This window comes from Podarcis raffonei, chromosome 12 (genome assembly GCF_027172205.1).
Source record: "Podarcis raffonei isolate rPodRaf1 chromosome 12, rPodRaf1.pri, whole genome shotgun sequence".
In the NCBI taxonomy this organism is placed as follows: domain Eukaryota; kingdom Metazoa; phylum Chordata; class Lepidosauria; order Squamata; family Lacertidae; genus Podarcis; species Podarcis raffonei.
The window spans coordinates 13231908-13253139 of NC_070613.1; the positions used below are offsets into that span (position 1 = coordinate 13231908).

A 21232-nucleotide genomic window follows, 5' to 3' on the forward strand; every position below is an offset into this window, starting at 1 on the left:
TTTCAGTGCTGTGATCCAAAAGCATCCCAGCTTTGCACATGCAATAGTTCTTAAGGATTTCCTTTCCCTATGACCTGTCTCTCACTTCTTCATGCCAGTTCCTAGTGCTCTTCGTCACAGGACTCGCTTGTAACCAACTACATACAGCCATCTTGCCATCCTTACCAAATGATGCATGAGCCAGTAGGGAAAGCACGCACAAAATGTGGCACCACCTTGGATGACACCATGCTTTTATGAGCACTCATTAAATCTGATTAACGAGATGAACTAAGCAATGTGTTAGAAATTCCAGCACCTCTTTCGTATTGTTTAATGTCTTTGTGGTAAAAGTTTTCCTCCTGGCGCGCTCTGCCTGCCGTTTTCATTTCTACTTTTATGTCTTGCCTCAAGAACTAATCCGTTCCTTAAAACTGGGGCAGCCCTTTGGGGCGTCTCCTGTGGTTGGTTTATAGCTTGCCCCATGAGGATTTTATTCCTAGTATCTGAGGTTGCTTTGTTTTTAACCTACGACACTTTGTAGTGGCAACAGAGGGGCTGCCAGTATCTCTTAAAACCTTGGGAAAATCCTTGGTAAGTAAAGCAGGTTTGAAACAGCCAGATTTAAAAGCACAGAACTCTAAAACAGTAGATTTACAAACCCAAAGGCCTAAAAATGAAGGCTTTTTCTAGCGGTGGAACTGAGCTGGGAAGTTGGATAAGCTCAAGTCACAGAACAAAGGAGCCACTCACTATGCTTGTCTGTGTATCTATGAAAAAGGGAAAGGCCTGCAAAAGTGAGTAGGGGACTGTGTGAGATGGGATGTAAGCAGATACGTTCAACAGCCACATTGGGTGATGCCCTATATTCATTGAACATAGCTTTTTTATACTCTTGCTCAAATGTGAATGAATGGATTGATGATGACAGCTCCAGATGGTCATCACTTCCTTGTGGATAACTCAAGCTTTGTTATGAAGGCACCTCTGGTGGGTTCAGTTGCTTTCTGGAGAGTTTATGCTAGCAAGGCTGAAGGTCAGAGATAATAGAATCTGCAGTCTAAAATAGTGGACGACACTAGGTTAAGAAAGACTGGTTTATGCTGGTTGGAACATAAGGCTAGGCTGCACTGAGCGTTAGTACTTCCTTGTAGTATGAACCTTGAACTTCTTGCAATATTGACCTATAGTACAATCTCAATTCTGCCATGCCAGTGTGAACAGTTACCCTTTCACTTGACAAGTTGCTTGGACTCTTTGGTTCTTGAATAAGGTGAATGAACCCCAGAGTGCAAGTCTCAGGATTGCATGATGCTGGTAGTCTCTTCTAGAGGGTTGCAGACTCCCATCAACCAGACACCTTGTGCTTCAAATCCATGGGCAGCCATTTAGGGAGACATGGCAGTCAAGGGCATCTGATTGAGCTGATCCAAAGAAGTGGGTGCAGAGACCTGGTGGGTCCTGTAACCTCTTAGCAACTCACCATCTGTGAGAAGCACAAGCTATTGATGTGAATTATGGAAGCTGCTGTGTATCAGTTCATCACTGGTCCAGGAGAATAGGAAAAACCTTTGGAGAGTCCTGAGAAGCATGTCCTCTATTTTCTTTACTTTAGACTTTATGGCTGAAAAGATTAGATATGTGTGTGGGACTCCTTTTTTAAAAAAGAAAGATGTGGAGAACACAAGTTCTGCCTTAATGTTTTTGTCTCATTACATCCCAGGCAGTGGTCAGGATCACTTTGCACAAATCTCTTTCTCCCTGTGCATGATCTTATTCATCTTTGCATTCTTGCAATCCTCAGCTTTCCTTTTGCCTCCCAAGTAAGCTTTTTACTTATTGCCAAAGTCCCCCTTTAACAGGCCTTGAGAAGATAGTGTCACAATCAATTCACATGATCTGTTGTGCCATTTCTGAACACTCCAAAGATTGTCACTAGGATCCAGGCCTGCTTATGTTTTTAATGCACCTGAGTTTACATCTTGCTGTGTTGCAGATTTTAGCAGGACTTTTTCTTCTGGTTACTCTTGGTGGTCCCTTCCAACTCTACCGTTTTAGGATTCCAGTGGCATTAGATGTGTTCAGAGCATGGGATCTTCTGGGAAGCAGAGTCTGCTGAGTACACCTGCTTTATCTTATTTCCTCTACATCCTGCACATGCTCAAGGAGAATTTAGAGAACAGAGCACTCACCTGTGTCATTTCCTTCAAAATGGAATGTAGTATGTACTTGCAACAACCTTTGTTAGGAGTTTCGACTTGCAAGTACGATATTCTTCTACTTGCCTCACTATTCTAAAGTGTAGCTGTGCAGATACCCTGGCACAGTTTGTGGTCTGTGCCAATATGATGGGAGATATGTGCCAATATGATGTGAGAGCCAGTATGGTGTGGTGGTTAAGAGCGGTAGACTCGTAATCTGGGGAACCAGGTTCACTTCCCTCTCCTCCACATGCAGCTGCTGGGTGACCTTGGGCCAGTCACACTTCTCTGAAGTCTCTCAGCCCCACTCACCTCACAGAGTGTTTGTTGTGGGGGAGGAAGGGAAAGGAGAATGTTAGCTGCTTTGAGACTCCTTCAGGTAGTGATAAAGCGGGATATTTATTAAATCCAAACTCTAGAAATACTCATAGGTTGCAGATGGAGAAACTGAAGTGAAAAAAATAGTGATTAAGTGACTTGCTTGGGACAACAGCTAAAGTTACGGGACTGGCTTTTCTCTTGTTTCCATTGGAGACAGAGCCATCCTGGGTGACCCCGCTCATTTCTTTCTTGAATGGTCTGCTTTTTCCCCCCTCCCAGGTGTAGCTGACGACGAAGCTTTTGCAGAGGAATGCAGACGCAGAGGACAAAACGCCTTGCCTTTCCAGCCGGCTAATGCCCGTTCTCCAAAATCGGCCCTGAAGCCTGCCGCCTACCCCAAGCATACCTTTCACTGTAATAGCGATGAGGATGATGACTTGGTTATGACCAACTGGGAGACGCCCATTTATTCATCAGGTGTGCACAAAAAGGTGACACAGGAACCGGTAAAAAGGCAGGAGCCAGTGCTAAAGCAGGAGCCTGTAAAAAAAGTCACGCCACTTAGCCAGAAGCCTAAGTCAAAGAACCCAATAAGATCGCGTTGCTGCGTACTGATTTAAGGCTAACATTTCACATGCTCTATTCCTCTGCATTCAGACTAGCTTCAGGACTAAGTTGCCCTGCCCGTTTTCAGAAGATACCCAAATAAAATTCATTGCCTGTGCCAAATCGTGCATACAGCTCACAGCAAACAGCAGAACTGTGTTTCGTAGCTGACACGTTGCTTGCTTTCCTTGTTCCAATTGCAGGTTTCTAGTAGCCCGGATAGATTTTGTTCTTTGCACTGTCAGGAGATTTTCAAACTTTTGAGACCTGGTGGAATCTCCTTGGCAAAATGGCTTGCCCTCCTCCTCCTCGTTTCCTTTAGCCAAGTATATGTTTAGCAAGGGCTGACATAAGCAGCAGCCCGTTCATCGTTTTGCTCATTTCAATCGGTGCCAGATCCAAAACATCTAATTTGCAGGTTAATACTGCAAGATTCACATTTCCCTTGGTATCCAGTATTAACAAGCTCCTTAATGTGAATAATCCATTGTTCATACCCTATTTGTTTTTTACCGCCTGCCGTCATGGGAGACGCAAGTGCACTAAGTTGCTGATCCAGTCTGTTCCATGTGCTTACTAAAACGAGAAGCTGCTGTATTGTAGCTTAGTAACTGCACAGCTGAATCTTCAGGTCCGCCGCCCCCCCCCCCCGCTATGGCTTAATTTCAGAACCAGTTTTGGGAAACTATTTTCAGGAAACCTCAGTTCACCATTGCCAGGCGGTCACTCCCCACTTTCCACACTTCTTTGAGTGCCACCACAAGCAAAATGAACACGAACTGAGGAGAAATGACGATGTGAGGAAGATTTCACATAGCATGGTTCTTGGGTGCACACCTAAAGTGGTGGTGGTGGGTTTGTATCCAAAGGTTTTTTCCCTCAGGTGGAAGGAGGGAGGGACTGTTTGGATCCAACCCACAACAAACCCCTGTCTCACAAAGGGAGGTGTGTTGGGGAGCCAGGATTGGTAGGCTCAAGTTGCCTTGTGTAATATGAGAAACTGCCCTGAGTGTAGAAGTTCCAGGGTGGGTTGTGTTCACCTAGTCCCCGGCAGAATAGAAAGGGAAATGTCTTTGAGTTTTTCCTTGCTATGGCAGGCAGCACAGCCAGATGGGGTGAGCTATCCTCTCCCATGTTGCTCCTTGCCTGCAGGCACTTCTAGCCTCAAGCATCTTATTCATCACCCCTGCTTTATGGAAAGGTTTGGCTGGGATGACTATTCGAGGGCTTCCTTTCAGCTCCCATGACCCATGGAGACCAGAATCGAGAGCGGTGACCACCCTGGGAAGCTTTCATGGTACAAACTTAGGAAACTTCAAGCAACCGAGAGGGAAATCCTTGTTTGCTTAAAATTAAGCACTAAAGTCACTTGTCAATCGGTTCCCAAAGGGCTGTCATTTTGGTTTGCCCTCAGACCTTTTGCCCCTTCCCCTCCCGTTGCTTCTGAGGCCATTGATACGCCAGCCTTAATGGCCATGGATGGTCTCCTACTAAATTCAGAGTAGATCCATTCACTTAGTCATTTCTGTTTGTTTCAATGGATCTACACTCTGTCTAGCGCTGATACCTCTCCATGTTTTCTCCTGATGCTGCACGTATCAAGGATGCGTTGGGGTCTGGGCTGGCATGTGAGCAGGTGCTGAACAGGCGAGGCAACTCCTGGTAACAGGAAGCTGACCTTCCCCACAACTGGAGTAACTGTGCTTCGACGGCTAGTCAATTGCAGGACGCAGGTTTTTTTTGAAGTGGCTCTTTGGAATAACACGAAAGAGGGGTCTGCAGCTGCAGCAGCTATGCCGTTGTCTTGCTGTTGTTTGTAATCTGACAACGTAATATCGGAGCCATCTGTGCTTTTTGCTTTGCAAGTAAAATGGGGGCTATCAAATCCCTGCCCATCTCCCGCAGACTAGGGCCCATCATTTAAAAATGCTAGACATAGTGCAGGTTGCCAGGTAGCACAGCCTTGGGCATTAGAAGAACACATCAGGGAGCGCAAGTGATTGAGGTAAAGTTCCATATTTTTTTAAAGGGACCAGAGGCTATCAAATGTCAGATTCAAAAATTACAATGCTTCCTCGTTTAAAATCATTGCATCTTTTTACAAACTTTGTTTGATCAGGTAAGTATCACTATTCCCTGTACTGTGCATGGCAGAGACAAAAAAGTTGCCAAAAATAGACTTCAACACTGGTCAACTTTTCCCAGCATCAGTTATGGGGTGGGAGATAGGGTGCATTGGGGAGTGTGCGTAGATGCCTTGCATCCAGCAGGCCACAGGTTCAGTACCTGGTATCTCCCATGAAAACTGATCTCAGGAGCAGGAAGGTGTATTTTGAAGCGTAGTCTGGATGTGTCTTGAAGAGCAGCTGCCGGTTGAAGTATACAGTGCTGGACGACATAGACCAGTGGTCAGATGAAGATGGTTTCATATATTCTATGAATCATGTTGCTAGAACTCTAGTACTTCTCGCCCCATTGGGTCCTCACTTCTTTGCTGAGACAGACACCTGTGCAATTTTGTCTCTCCTGTGAGATCCAACGGTTGGTTGTAGCCTTGTACCTGGAAGTGGTGGAAGTATCAGCTTACGTTGTCAATATCTACCCCCTGTTGGCAACCTGGTGCTCCGCCTACAAGGCTCCTGCTGATGGGCCCTCACCTGTGATTTAGGAGTCTTGCCACTGCCTTTGTTGGGTTCATACTGTCTCTGAATGAGATCATATGTTCTGCATCAGGGACAACTGTCCCTAGGATGAGCGATACCTAGCTTGCAATAGTTTGTCCCCTGATTAGGTAACTGACTGAACTGGTAAATGGCAGTAGTTCTGAAAAACTGGTTTGAGCAGCTCCCCCATTTTTGGAGTAGCCAAAAGCTGAACTTGAACCCAGTGAATAATTTCAACCTTGGATACGAGAGAAGAGAGTGCTCAAAACTGTTGGTGGCTCCCTTTTGGGCTGGATATTGCCCACCAAAAAACCCCCTGTCTGGTCTCTTGTTTGCCCTACCAAATTTTAACCAATGCAATTAAACCTGCGTTTTCCTTGTAAGGACAAGAGGGTGGTTTCTCAGTGTTTTATCTCTTGGGTTTTGCATGCAATTTCCCCATTAAAATAGTTTGTCAAAGAGTTTAGAAACAGAGCAACTACTGTCCACAGAGCAGCCTTCACATGTCATAGCAGGTGATTTCAGCTCTAAATAATTGGTTGCACTACAAATTTCTGTAGAATTCAAATGGAAAACTACCTGTTTCTGCATAATTCAAATGGAAGCCCACTTATTCCATTCAGGGTTGCTTCCCCTGCCTGCACCAAATGTTTGGCTTGTCTGCTGGTACAGGGCAATGCATTAAACTGTGCTGTAAGTATATCACGGCCCAAGTATTCCAGTGCAGGTTAGTCTCCCGTTGACGTAAGCACTTTAACTGCTTAATCCCCATTGAAATGAGCGAGTGCTCTTTGCGTCGTATACTGTCTCACTTCTCCAAACAGTACAGATAATTTAAAATACCCGCCCACCCCATCATTTAAACCTGTACACATTTGATAAGAAAATAAACAAGGCCACCCCAAATTCCTTTGAATGTTTTGTTAACTCTTTTCCAAATTTCAAAGGAATACCTCCAGAAACAAGATACAGAGATGACCTTAAAACAGCCTTTAAAAACCGGTAGGGTTGTTAAAAGCCAAATTAACAAGGTAAGACTTGTTTCGACAAAAGTTTTCAAAACCTCAACTGATGACAGGCAGGGTTGCTCTGAAAGAGGACCGAGTAGATCACAGGAGAAGGAAGGGAGCTAAATTCACAACCTAGCCTGCAGTTTTTGAGAGGGAGGACCCAATGGAAGCAAAAAGGGCCATTTCAGTTAACAATATAGTTAAACTATATTGCATTGATTTAGGGCTGGACGATGCAGTCCTTTTTGTTGTTTTTTTGACTCACAGGTGCATAGTAAACAATCTCGTCAAGACCTAGCCATAGCCTTTAGAGATATTTACAACAGGGAACTCTTCAGATGATGGACAGAGTGCCTCTGAAGTGAAGGCTAATGGAAACTTTCAATATGGCCAGGAGGCCTTTGCACTGAGCCTATGGCCGGTGGTCACCTTTAGGAAGTAACTTAACATGTGGAGGAGCTAACTTTGGTAGGCCAACTGTTAAGGAAATGTGAGTGGCCTGGGAGGAACCTTGCACTTGCTGAAGCCATTTGCTTGTGCTCCTCAGGGGAGACCTGCCTTGCATTTTCAAAAGGCTTAAAATCAGAATGCTTCTGCTTTAATGAAGGGAAATCTATATGCACAATGTTTTACCAGCCGTGTCTCCTCAGGATACAAAGAAGTCAGCAAGAGGAAGAAGCAGAAGCTGAGGGAGGAGCAGAAGAAGAAGAAGTCAGCCAAGGCACCCTATTAAAATGGACTTCGATGCCCCCCAGCACAGACCCTCTCGCTGTCACACCACTTGACCCCACCCACACTCCTTTCCTGGTGCTTATATTTTCTTACAGCTAATCTCACTTAGCAAGGGGGGGGAGAGACTATGGCTCCTCTCTAAAGTACACTAAACTTGCACTATTACGCTTGAGCACCACAGATTTGCTTGAGTTTCTGTATGACACCCCTGTCAGAAACCCGCTCCACGGAAGTCACTTCCATTGAAATCAGTGGGTTTGGCTTCTGAGCAGCGTGTTTAGGATCAGGGTGCATCCGATGCATCAGATAAGCAGATCCCGGCTTGAAATGTGTTTTATTTTCGAAAAAAGAATAATAATAATGTGGTAGAACCTTTTCAACCTTTTTTCTTTCCTGGGGCTAAAGCTATCGTAGTCTAGTGTGCTTCTTCTAGAACTTAGAAAGGTTGTAAACGATGTGTCTATATTTCCAAAAAAACAAACGGTTTTCATCATGGGACATTCTGACCTTAATATGTTTCTCATTTCATATGACCTCAGTTTTCCTTAGCTGGACTCCCCCATAATGAATGAGGATCAGTTCTCAGGAGATTCAGCCGTGCATCTTGTTTTCCACAGGGGAAGAAGCAGTTGATTTTTCTTGCTTGCATGTGCCATTATTGATGTGCTATGCATCACAAGCAGTGGGCCATGATTGAGAGAGAGCAAGTGCCCCCCCCCCACAAGCTTCTTCGTGAAATCAACCCTTGCAAGTTCATTATGACCTCCAGAACACTCTATCGCCAAATAATAAAAGGCATACTTTGAAATACTACCCTATGTCCATTGCCCAAAAATCAGCAGCCTTGATGATGTGTTCATGCCAAGTAGAGCAAGGGTCACAGCACCCCGCCTCACCTGCCGGAAATCGCCCCTCTTCCTAGGGTGGCATGTGAGGCTATACAAGAGGGGAGTGGAGCCTTGACTAGCCGGAAAGAGCTTACGGCCTGTATTCCTTAGTCAGATCTAGAATACGTATTTGTACCTTGGGTGTATACAGTGTGTGCTGGTTCCCATTTGGTCTAAATTGGGGTTGAAGGGGCGAATTAAGGAGATGGATGTAGCAAGGCAACTTCATTCCCCTCCATATAAATGTTTCATTTGCATGGTACATGGCTTCTGTTAACCTCATAAATACTACTAAGTTGGAGCCTTCCATTCCTTTAACTTTTCCCAAGCATGGTTACTGTATAAGCAAGTTGCCTCCTTGCTGCTTAATCTGCGATTTGAAGTTCTCAGCTGCTTTGGTCTCCTGTGTGTTCTCCCCTCCCTTCTCTCCCTGATAAATTATGTGGCAATTCTCTTCCTTGGCACTGTTGGAAACCCCAAATTTCCTGGAGAAATCGTTGATTAGCCCCCCTAATAATGTATCTTAGGTCCAGGAAGATTAGGTTGCAAGAGGATTTGGGGTACTTACTTGGATTAATCTTTAATGCTGGTATTATGAAAATGTAATCTTGTGCAACTCATTAGGTATTTAAAACACAATATGTCTGAAGTTTGATGCAGAACCATCCCCCCCCTTTTTTGTTACATGAATATCACTGATTTGTGTCGTGCCGTGTTACTAATATTTAAAGAAATAAAGCAAGTTCCCCATTCCTTGACTTTTTATTTTTATTTGAACAGCGCAAAGAATGGACTTCTGACATATATATATATATAAAAGTCAGGATGCTAAACTAACTCCATGGAAGTTTCTGCAAAGAGGGGATTTTTGCGTCACTAACAAGATGAAGGGTGGATTTATAGCTCTCAGTGGAAATGTATATTAATTGGAATTGCTTCTGAGGAGGTAAGAAGAGACAGCAGGAGAAGACAGAAGAACAGATAGCTTAAGTCTGAGAAACATTCTAAAAACCTTAATGTTACACACATACAGAGAGAGAGATTTATTCACACAATAAATATAATCACATAACATTTTTAGAATCTATCCAAATATATTCTCAAGCACTTTAATGATATGTAGTGCCACCTTCATGCCATATGTACATTACAATTTCAATATACCATTTTTGAAAATTGGAATCTTTTACTGCACACATTTTCTGTGATTATATTTCTTGGCTGAATAAATTTGTGCGTGATTGCCTGAAATGGTTTTATACTAGGTTTTTTATTAGTATTTTTATCTTGAGTTTTAGCTCTCTGTTCCAAGAGATGCCAACATGACTGTTGTTCTTACGGGCTGCAGAAATAAGTGGAAGAACATAGTGACTCTGTTTCTCACTTACTGGAGCCCAAGAATGGATTTCTCGATGACACGTTAGGGTTTGGTGCCACCAGCCAAGGGAAATTCTGGTGTGCTGGGTTTTAATTTAAAGTCCAATAAAACGCCCTGGGGAAATTTGATTGTGTAGGTCTGGCTTCATTCACAGCCTGGGCCTTGCCTGAGATGACGGGAACTGTTGATTTTTGCCACCTTGGGTGCAGCATCCCATTAATACAAGCACTTGGGGATCATATAGATCCATCATAACTGCAGATGGGCTGGGCTATGCCCACAACCTGAATGTGGCCCCCATAAGATAGCCTAGGAGAGAATGTGGCCTTTGAATGGGGAAACGTTATCCACCCTTGTTCTAAATCAGGCATAGGCAAACTCGGCCCTCCAGATGTTTTGGGACTACAATTCCCATTGTCCCTGACCACTGGTCCTGCTAGCTAGGGATCATGGGTCAACATTGATGCCAAAATCCAGCATGACCTGAGCTCTGCGAGTGCGGCTTTCTCCCGATTGAAGTGCAGAGTGTTTGAGGACTGGGACATTTGCAGGGAAACCAAAATGCTTGTTTACAAAGCTATTGTACTACCAACCTTACTGTATACTTGTGAAACATGGATCACTTACAAACGCCAGCTCCAACTTCTCGAAAGATTCCATCAACAGTGTCTCTGAAAAATCTTACACGTCACTTGGGAAGACAGGTGAACTAATATCAGTGTACTGGATGAAGCAAAGATCACCTGATTCTTCAACATCAATTTCGTTGGACTGGTCATGTTGTGCGGATGCCTGATTATCGTCTTCTAAAGCAACTACTCTATTCCAAACTTTAAAATGGAAAGCGTAATGCTGGTGGTCAACAAAAGAGGTTTAAAGACTGTCTCAAGGCAAATCTTAAAAAATGTAGTATATACACCCAACAACTGGGAAACACTGGCCTGTGAGCGCACCAGTTGGAGAACAGCCTTTACCAAAGGTGTCATGGACTTTGAAGACACTCAAACTCAGAACGCAAGGGAGAAATGTGCTCCGAGGAAGGCACGCTTGGCAAATCCACACCATGATCAACTCCCACCCAGGAACCAATGTCCCCACTGTGGAAGGACGTGTGGGTCCAGAATTGGCATCTTATGGACTCATTGTTAAAACCATGTTTATGGAAGACAATCTTACTCGGCTATGAGTGATCGCCAAAGAAGTCCCAAAACATCTGGAGGACCGAGTTTGCCTATGCCAGTTCTAAATCTTACTTGCTGTGCATAAACTGGTCCCACTGGAAGAGCTTATACTTCCTGTCTGGAGATTCAAATGTACGTTTAGATTTTAAAAACACACACATCGTAGAAGGTCCCTCTGACATGCTTCCTTGTACAGGTGATTTAACAGGACAGACTGTTTCTGCAAAGTTGTGACCAGCAGGTTTTACTGGCTATATTGGAGTCATTTCAAGGAAATGATTTAGGACAAAGCAAATTCGGGGCCTATGTGATTCATTTGTGTTGGAGACAATTCGCATCCCTTCTAACTCTGATTCTATGTGTGATGGAGAGGGGACTGTTTCATGCCACTTTCTTGATTACTGTTCATCTGGGTGGAAAATATAATTTATGAAGCAATTCTGAATGCTCATCCAGATGAGCCTAATGTAAGTACAGGGTTGGTGGCTGCTGGGATAGCTCAGTCGGCAGAACACGAGGCACTTCATCTTGGGGTCGTGGGTTCGAGCACCACATAGGGAATAAGATTCCTGCATTGCAGGGGGGGTTGGACTAGATGACCCCATGGTCCCTTCCCACTCTTATAATTCTATGTGTGATGGAGAGAGGACTGAATCCAGGCAGGCATGCTATTTCATGTTTGGGGCATGCTTCTTTGCAGAGTTTAAGCCAAGCATAGATAAACTAGCCCTCCAGCTATTGTTGGGACTACAAATCCCATCATCTCTGATCAGTGGCAATGCTGGCTGGGACTGATGGAAACTGGAGTCCCACATCTAGAGGACCGCAGACGCCCCATCCCTAATTTAAACGAAAGAGTCTGAGTTAATCAAGGCAACATTCCCAAAAGAATGGTTTGTGAATATTCAGTTACTTTCAATACCTCGTATGAACTATAGTATTATTTATACATTAGCACACTCTCTCCACCCGCCCCCCACTTACTGCATTTTTTGCTGTATAAGACTCACTTTTTCCCTCCTAAAAAGCAAGGGGAAATGTGTGTGCATCTTATGGAGCGAATGCAGGCTACACAGCTATCCCAGAAGCCAGAACAGCAAGAGGGATATCTGCTTTCGCTGCGCAGCGATCCCTCTTGCTGTCCTGGCTTCTGGGATTCAGAATATTTTTTTTCTTGTTTTCCTCCTCCAAAAACTAGGTGCATCTTATGGTCTGGTGTGTCTTATAGAGCGAAAAATCTGCGTTGTTGTTTTTCCTTTTTGGCATGCACACTTAGTGCGCAGAGAGGATTTTTATCCACAATAGTCACAAAAAAGCAGTGAAATGGCCCAATAATTGCATGTGGGTTTGAAATGCAGTAGATGTGTGTGTTTAGTGGGAGGTGGTTAGCAATTGTAACCCTGCTTCCTCAATGCCACTGCCTGGATCCGGATGATTGGAAGGAGAAGAGCGTACTTTGCATCAAAGATCTGAAAAAAAATGTGATCTTCTGAAAAGAAGTCTCAGCCGCAAAAATATTCGGAAATCCCTGGTTTTTCAGTTGCATTAAGTTTCTGCTGATGCAAGTGGGAAGAGATGGGTGTTTCTACTTACCAGCCGTATTACTTATGCTTGGGGTTAACATTAGTGGAAAATTCCTGCAGTGTTTAGTGAGCCTTTCTTTCCTACCTGTTAGCAGAATGCTGAAATGGAAAATTACCTGAGAATGATTCAGTAGGCGTGAGTCCAGCTGGGAGCAGAACCAAGAAGAACCTGCAGAGCTGAATTTTAGCCACACAATTCCTTGCATACATTTGTTTCAAGAGTATATCATCTTACAATATGGTAAGGATTTTGTACACCTGCCTTATAGGACACACACTTGACATCTTGCCTGTTGGAGCCAAGCAGAAGCAAATTATTAACTTAAAATTAAAATTGCCTATAAGGCAGCGACAGCAGCAAACAAAATAATCCAGCGCTGGAGTTTTGGCTAGCCAAAATATGTTTAATTAGTATGAATATATATATATAGAGAGAGAGAGAGAGAGAGAGAGAGAGAGAGAGAGAGAGAGAGAGAAATGCTCAGAACTGGGACTGGCAGCATCATGGGAAACACATCTGGCGGGTGGGGGGGTGAAGAGGAGAAATGGATATGATTGATCTGGGATTGGAATTCTAGGCGAGTCTGGGTTACTTAATCCCTATCAAGGTCTTTTTACATCACCTACCATAATAAAACATTTGCATGGCTTAAATGTTTGAACTGCCCAAATGTTCTTCTTGAATTATCCTTTCTGCCCCCGCCGTTGGTAACGTAGCTGTCCATTTTGAGTCTGGCTGCTTCCCTTTAAAAAAATAAAATAAGCCCCAAGACTGCATGACAAAATTGTTTTTGAAGCAGAAGAAAAGCTGTAGGAGTTTCTTCATATGCGATCCCTTCTGCCTCTGCATATGTGACAAAAACGAAACAATGCAAATTACAGACGGGCAGAATTTGCGGCAGTTTCCATGACTGCAGCAGTTCAGACATGCACACAGTATCTCGGTAATGAAAGTGCCTTCCCAGTTAAGTGTTACACTTATTTCTAGCAGTTTGAGATCCTGTTCCCAAGGATGGTTAGAACAGGCATAGGCAGACTTGGCCCTCCAGATGTTTTTGGGACTACAATTCCCATCACCCCTGACCACTGGTCCTGTTAGCTTGGGATCATGGGAGTTGTAGTCCCAAAATATCTGGAGGGCTGAGTTTGCCTATGCCTGGGTTAGAACTTACAGAAAGGAGAGCCTTGTGAATGATCTTGCACGTCTCAACCAGCCCTGAGTGCGTTTCAGATGTACTGTCTGTCGTACTGCTGTCTTTAGACACCACTTTACTAAGGTAAAGTTGTGATCCATGTTTGTTCCCGTCACCATGGTAGAAAAATCTGTGGTATGGCTGTGATTAGAAGTTTTGTGTAAAGGCGCCCCCATGTGGTGAACGTACGCATTTCAGGCAGAAGGCAGAATTTGCTGTTTACAAAATATAATCCAGTGTGTTTAGTCTTGACAGCAACATATAACAAATAGAACGAATTGTGGTGCTGTTTTGATTTCTCTTTCTCCCCCTTTAAAAACTGGTAAAGTTCACATTCTAGGACAGCATTTCCCAACTTAAGCAGTTTTGATATCTAGGGCACAGTGGATTTTCCTCTTAAATGAAAATTGGGTGCCTACCTAGTAGTAGTAGTAGTAGTAGTAGTAGTAACAAAACAACAAAAACAACAACAAAGCATTTTCTACAGAATGCAAAGACTTGGCAAATTAGCAGAATATAAAACTACATTTCCAAAAACATCACTACAAAATATTGTCGTTACGATATGATCCTCATGACTGAAAAACTACCATCATTCTTATTGGAAGACGATTTACCTGCATGCTTAGATTTTTGGTACACATTCCTCAGGCTAAAAATGTTAATAGCAATGGTTCAGATACATGCACCTCACTTTTGAATAGTCTTGCAACAGAAGACACCATTTCCTCCTAAGCATGTACATTCCCTTATTACCTGCTTAAAAAATAAGGTTGCATGTTAAAGCATGCACTCAAATATGCATAAAGGGGTAAGAATATAATAATTTCCACTCTTTAAATGAATGCCGCTCTTTGAGCACTCAAGGACTAAGACAGGGCTAAGACACAACTTGAGTGGAGAATCTTCTGTGCATCCACAGCTACTCTTGTTTTGACTGGGAGCTGCTGGTTTTTCTGTTTTCAGGAGAAGCTGCCTGTACCTTATTTGGTGCAGAAATGACATTTAAATACAAGAGAGAAAGGGGGGGAGGCACACTCCGAGAGTGTATTTAAAAGCATTGCCACGTTGGAAATGAAACTATTATGCCCTACACAAATCTGCAAAGCAGTGTCGTGGTTCCCATGCCCATGGTGTCTGCTCTCATAGGATCACACCAACAGCCAGAAGAAATGATGTTATGCATTTGCTTCTATTTCCATGGGGCCAAGGCTGACATTTTGCAATTTGATTTATATTGTCGTCATTATTAAATTTGCACATTGCCCTTCATCCAAAAATCTCAGGGTGGCTCACAGTATGAAAATGCAGAATAGAACCACAAAGTACATAATAAAAACAAGAACAAAACCAATAACACTGCCTCCCACAAACACATTTAAAGGACATAGAGTGTTAATCAGCCTAATACCTGGTTTAAGAGGAATGTTTTTGCCTGGCGCCTAAGAAATGCTGGGGAGAATATTTCCAGTGTGAGTAACGCATGGTCTTCTCCTTTCCTTTTTTTAATGTAGGGAAATCTTTATTTCTGTTTCAATGTTGTCGTCTTTTGTGCAGTAAGAATTTGTCTGCATACTTCTGATTTCTACTCATTCATCTGCTGATGTCTCAACAAGAGAGTTTGGGTTTCTAACTTTAAAGCATTTAAGAGCTGAACAGCAAAAAGAGGCCCATCTCACTTACGGATTTAATAACGCAATATTGCTCACACGTGTTACAAGGCTCGGGTTAGATTTTGCCCGATTGCTCCTTGCTCCCGTTGGCTGGCACAAAATGTTTCCCCCTCTTCCCTTGGAAGTGGGCGCTCTGCTTCTTGGCAGAGTAGGAGCAGTGGCAGCCACCCAATCTAGTTTGTACCAGCAGCTAATAAAACAAACTGGAATAGAGTTTCAGAAGAAAGCACCAGTTTTCCCTTTTCGAGTTCTGCTCCAAATGTCCCAGGCCATATGCTTCCTCCGTCCGTTCTTCACACGCGTCTATGCTCTGCTGTAAACTTTAAAAAACGGGTCCAGCTTTTCATAACTCAAAGGGATAAATCTGGTGCCAGATCTTGGGCTTCATCTGAAAGTACAGATGGGAGAAAGAGGTGTTTGCCAGATAAGTTTTCCGCCACAGCTGCTCAGGCCTGCGATGCTAAAAGGCAGGTAGAGCTGAGAAATGTGAACTTCAACATCAGAGAATTGTGTATACAAATAAAAAACACAAAGCTCTTTCCACAGCAGCTAGCCTGGTTTAGTAGAGACAAAATGGTGGTCTGACTATTTGCTTTTAGTGGTGGTGAAGAGAAGTTGAGCTTTTTAAAATTTTGTGCGGCTTTGTTGCTTGTAAGGGCAAAGCAGAAACAGGAGGAAACAATCTGGGAAATAAGGGGTACGTAGTGACACAGGAGGGGATGCGGGTGGCGCTGTGGGTTAAACCACAGAGCCTAGGACTTGCCAATCAGAAGGTCGGCGGTTCGAATCCCTGCGACGGGGTGAGCTCCCGTTGCTCGGTCTCTGCTCCTGCCAACCTAGCAGTTCGAAAGCAAATCAAAGTGCAAGTAGATAAATATATTCCGGCGGGAAGGTAAACGCCGTTTCCGTGCGCTGGTTCGCCAGAAGCGGCTTAGTCATGCTGGCCACATGACCCGGAAGCTGTACACCAGCTCCCTCGGCCAGTAAAGCAAGATGAGTGCCGCAACTCCAGAGCCGGCCACGACTGGACCTAATGGTCAGGGGTCCCTTTACCTTTAGTGACACAGGAGCAGAGCAGGAACAGAGAGCCCCAAAGGCTGTAGCCTTTCCTCATGGGGAATTGCTCCATTCCCTTGATCATTTTGGTTTGCCCTTTTCTGAACCCTTTCGATTTCTACAACATCCTTGTGGAGCTGAGGTGACCAGAAGGGTACAAAGTGTTCCAAGTGTGGTCACACTGTAGATTTGTATAATGGCCTTTATGATATTGGCAGCTTTGTTTTCATCTCTTTCGTAATGAACCCTAGCAGGGAATCTGCCTTTCCCCACAGCTACCTCACACTGGGACAATGCAAACAGATCCACTATGTAAAAAGAAAAAAAACAAAGGGGGAACGTTTTGAAAACGATTACAGCTAAAAATATCTAAAAGCGGTTATAGTGAAAAACATTTTGTGCAGTGATCTTGGGCCCTTAAGAAAAGGTGAGTGGCAAGATCCAAAGGGGTGGCAGATCCAATGTAGATCTTTATTCCCCGCCCCTTGCTGCTGATGTACATCTTCACTCAACCCTTCTTCTCTGGCAAGGCGAGGTGAGAGGCACCATTTGGTGGTTTGCCTCAGGTGCCAAAATGTCTTGGGCCGGCACTGGTGGCCAGAAACTGTATTCTCCATCCAACCATTGCCTGGGTATACAGTTATGTTTTTAAATTCCCCCTGAAAGTTAAAAATGATGGTGACAGGTGCACCCTCAATAGGGAAGGCATTCCACAACTGGGGAACCAACACTGAAAAGGCCTTTATCATGGGGCAGCAGCAATTGGGCAGCCCCTAGTGGTAGCACCACCAATAAGGACTCACTTGCCAACCACAGTGTTTAGGATCAATGGTGCTCTTTTAGACTTGGGTGCCAAGCCATTTAGGCCTCTATATCAGCCTTTTTCAACCTGTGGGTCCCCAGATGTTGAACTGCAACTCCCATCACCCCTAGCTAGCAAGGCCAGAGCTCAGGGATGATGGGAGTTGTAGTCCAACAACATCAGGGAACCAACAGGTTGAGAATCGCTGCTCTATATGCTAGTACCAACATCTTGAGTTGGGCCCAGCAGCTCACTGGCAGCCCATGCAGTGCTTTCAGGACCAGGATCACATGGTCCCATTAGGCTGCCCCAAATACCAACCTTCTGTACTATCTGCAGCTCCAGACCATCTACAAGGGCAGCCCCAGGTAGATCACATCACAGTAGCCCAAATGGGATGTCACTAGAGCATGAACAACTGAGGCTATCCTGGTCTAGGGATGGCCATAGCTGGGCCGCTTGAGACTCCAGTGACAAGCTGGAATCCAGGAGGTGTTCCCAAAATATGAACCTGATCCTTCAGGGAGAGTACAACCTTACCCTCTCCTAGAGCTGAAAAACCAATAGTAAAACCAATTTGTTCATAAGAACATAAGAAGAGCCTGCTGGGCCCATCTAGCTCATCTTGGTCTTGCAGTGGACAACCAGATCCCTATGGGAAGCCTGCAAACAGTACCTGAGCCCCACAGCCACCCTCCCCAACTGCAGTTCCCAGAAAGTGGTATTCAGAACACACTGTGTCTGCCAGTGGAGGTACAACATTGCCATCATGGCTACTTCAGTCCCAAAACGGTCCAAGACCTAAAACGCTTGTGAGCAATCAGAAAGTGACACTGCAATATTCCAGATAAAGATAGTTTTTTGCCTTATCTACATTTTTGAGAATGACCTTCAATAAGCAACTTTTCAAAAATTCATTAAACTTGCACATTCATTAAAGTTACACAATTGTTTTAATCATGGCCTATAAGGAAAAAGGGAACCCACTTAAAAATCAGAATTAAACAGAATGATTAAAAATTCAATTTCTCGACTGCACTAAATGGCCACATTCTCTTCCTTTGTCGATTAACATTGCAAAGTACAACACCCCCCCCCCCGATTGTGAGATACTGGCTGCCGCTCAATGAAATCACATTTACGGTACTTTCAGGATGATAAGCTGCATCAGCTAGAAGCAGGAGCCAGATATTAAAAAACGAGGGATTTTGCCCACATAAAAATAGAATTTCATACTTGACTTCCTACCTCACTTCAAACACCACATGGTGCCGTGGTTTAGCCCCTGTTTGCTCCTCCTAATATTTTTGTCTCTAATAACAATATCCTACCCATGTCAGGGGAGCACAACTGATCTTGTCTCCTTCTGTTGCTGCAGGTAACTGTAGTCTTGTGCTTGCGCCGCAGAATGTGACTGAGCCTCATTCACACGTACCTTCTCCTGCTTCGTGGGGTCATTCACAAAACCTTTTTGAGCATAGTCAATACGCAGTAAAGCTCCAGTGAATTGCCTTACTGGCTGCTCTTGCAAGTAGATGGGCCGGTCCTACTGTTAGACAGACTGAGGTGCCTGCCTCTTAGGCAACAGGAGCTGGGAGGCTGGGGGGCAGCGATGAGGAACGTTGAGGATGTGAGCAAAAAGCAGGAAGATGCCTCCTGCTTCCAGTTTCTCATTTAATATTTTAATGATCCAGATCAGAATATTTGCATCTTTCCCCCTGCCCTGTAAAGGAGGGGGGGGTATCATATGGAGAAGAGCAGGAAACAGTTTTGTTTCCGCCATTTCTATTCCAAGTCAAATAGAGTCTATATCCACAGTCGGGTCTTGAGCCAAATTGCCGCTCCTGCACCAACTCCTACAAAAGCAGCTTGAAGAACTATTTCTGTTGCTTGTCTGTCAGTTGAAGCCTAGCATAGTGGAGGTTGGCCCAACTCAATCATGCTGTTAAGATGCACCTAATACTTCAGAGTCCAGACGAGAGCAGAGGAACCTTAACAAAAGCAACATTTAATGGAATTGTGAAGCTTATCTAAATGAGGAAAAAAGTATGGGGGGGGAGTTATTTCTCATGGCAAGAAGCTGATCCTCTGAGATTTCCCCGGAGACAAATTCAGCAAATAAAAAAAGAACAAGAACCTTCCTTCCATAAAACCAAAGGGAATTGTCAGCTCTGAGGCAGAAATTGGAGAGCCCATTCAGGCAAGAAGTGGATTAGGTGATCTCCTATCACAACACGTGCTTGTCACAGTGCCTTGAAGGGCTTTCTGCTCCCCTCATTCATTTCCAGCTGTGGAAAAGATTGAAAGAAGAAAAGAATACATATTTTTGCAATCCTTAATACAAGGTGTTCCAGATGGGACCATGGCCTATGCTTAGAGCCTGCAACCTTCACGCTTACAGGGCTTCTTGTTGCAATTCTTCACAAAGTATTTCTTTGTGGGCGTATCGTCCACAAAGGAATCCTGAGCAAGACCCATTGAAGTCAGTGAGACTTAGCTCTGAGTAAACATGCTTAGGATCACAGCTTCTCACACTGGCTCCTTTCAAGCTTCTTATTAATTACAGCTAGACGCTAATTGGTTCATATTTAGCCTAACGTAACTCCTATAGAAGTCAATGGGAGACCAATCAAGCCAATGGCCCTTGATTATGAACAAAAAGGAAATCTTTTGTCAAGGAACATGAAGCCACTTGAACACTTAAGAGTTCCAGTTACATCCTTAAGACTAGTCAAATTGTGATTAAGTCTTGAAATCCTTTCGTCTATAGCTGCCATTCTTAAAAGGCTCTAGTGTTGCATGGCGGTGCCACCATCGGGACAGGGGGCGAAACAGCCTCGTTTGCTGCTTTTCTCATGAAAACAATTCCCTCCCATCTTTAAGTTCTAGTAATTCAGCACTTCAGGTTTTCTTCCCCCTTTAGTTTGAAGGAGCCCACCCCCAATTCCCAATCTGGTAACTGAAGCAACCATGTCTAGATACTTCTCCCTAGAAGCTAAACATATGGGATGGGCAGACCTGTCCATTGTGGTTTCTCTTTCCTCCTGATTTTCTCATTTCTCCATCCTTTGAAGAACTAGGTAGGCCTGACCTACCTGCTCCACTCCAACTTCCACTTCTACCTGCAAGAGTCCAACTCAGCCGCTAGAAGCCCCCAAGAGAGTAGCCAATATGACAGAAAAACACGACTGACACCTTTTATCCAGGTAAGTGTTCCATAAAAGGAAGGGCAACTATGACATCACCCAGTACGATGGATAGTTTCATTCCAGCTCAACCCAAGATGCCAAACTATTGGGAGGGCTTCAATGGTATGCTTTTATTGCAACGAATTCCATGCCTTTTTGGACTGTCTCTACTCAAGAAAATAACTTTACATAGCACAGATATTAAAAAAGGGTAACACCCAGAAACTGCCCTCTGCCAGCTCTTCAAAACAGAGGACCATCCTCTGTAAAATGGGATACGTGGGCACCCCATTCATACTCTTCAGTAGTTAAGGCCAATGTCAGCATCCAACCTTGGGCACTGGGCAGTCCCTGGGGTATCAGCACCCTAGATGTGTCCACCAGCATCTGGCCAATGGGCATCTACAAACCACCTTGTTAAATTTCCCACAATGCCCTGGGAGCAAGAGGCACTGTGGGGCATTGTGGGAAATTTAAAATGGCAGCCAGGCAGCATCAATTAGAGGGGGCTCCCTGGCACTGATTGGAGGAATAAACCAAGAGGCCACATAGATGGCTTCACCCCCATCTGCATTTTACTCTAGTGGGGAGAAGGCTGTTGGCTCTTCTTATGTTTCCCACAAATGTGTAAACCAGGGCTGCACTTCATGTATTGGACATGGTGGGCTTAGTTTCAGGAAAGCTTGCACTGCCAAAAAATTGCATTTAAAGTGCCACAAGGTGTGTGTGTGTGTGTTGTTTTCTTCTTCTTCTTCATGAAATCCCAAGGCTATACTTTT

General features: G+C 44.2%; 1 protein-coding gene across 2 annotated transcripts in view; it reads left to right on the plus strand.

The window, feature by feature from the left end:
* The window catches only part of DNAJB6 (DnaJ heat shock protein family (Hsp40) member B6), a 57441-nt gene extending 48284 nt beyond the window's left edge, over window positions 1-9157 (plus strand). Inside the window, exons 9-10 of one of the 2 annotated variants that reach the window (XM_053410592.1) lie at window positions 2781-2992; window positions 7431-9157. In XM_053410592.1, coding sequence (XP_053266567.1) covers window positions 2781-2992; window positions 7431-7469 — 251 coding nt within the window. In that variant the 3' untranslated portion in view covers window positions 7470-9157. The remainder of the gene's footprint in view (window positions 1-2780; window positions 2993-7430) is intronic. The other variant, XM_053410591.1, reaches the window with a different exon arrangement.
* The last annotated feature ends 12075 nt before the right edge of the window (window positions 9158-21232 follow it).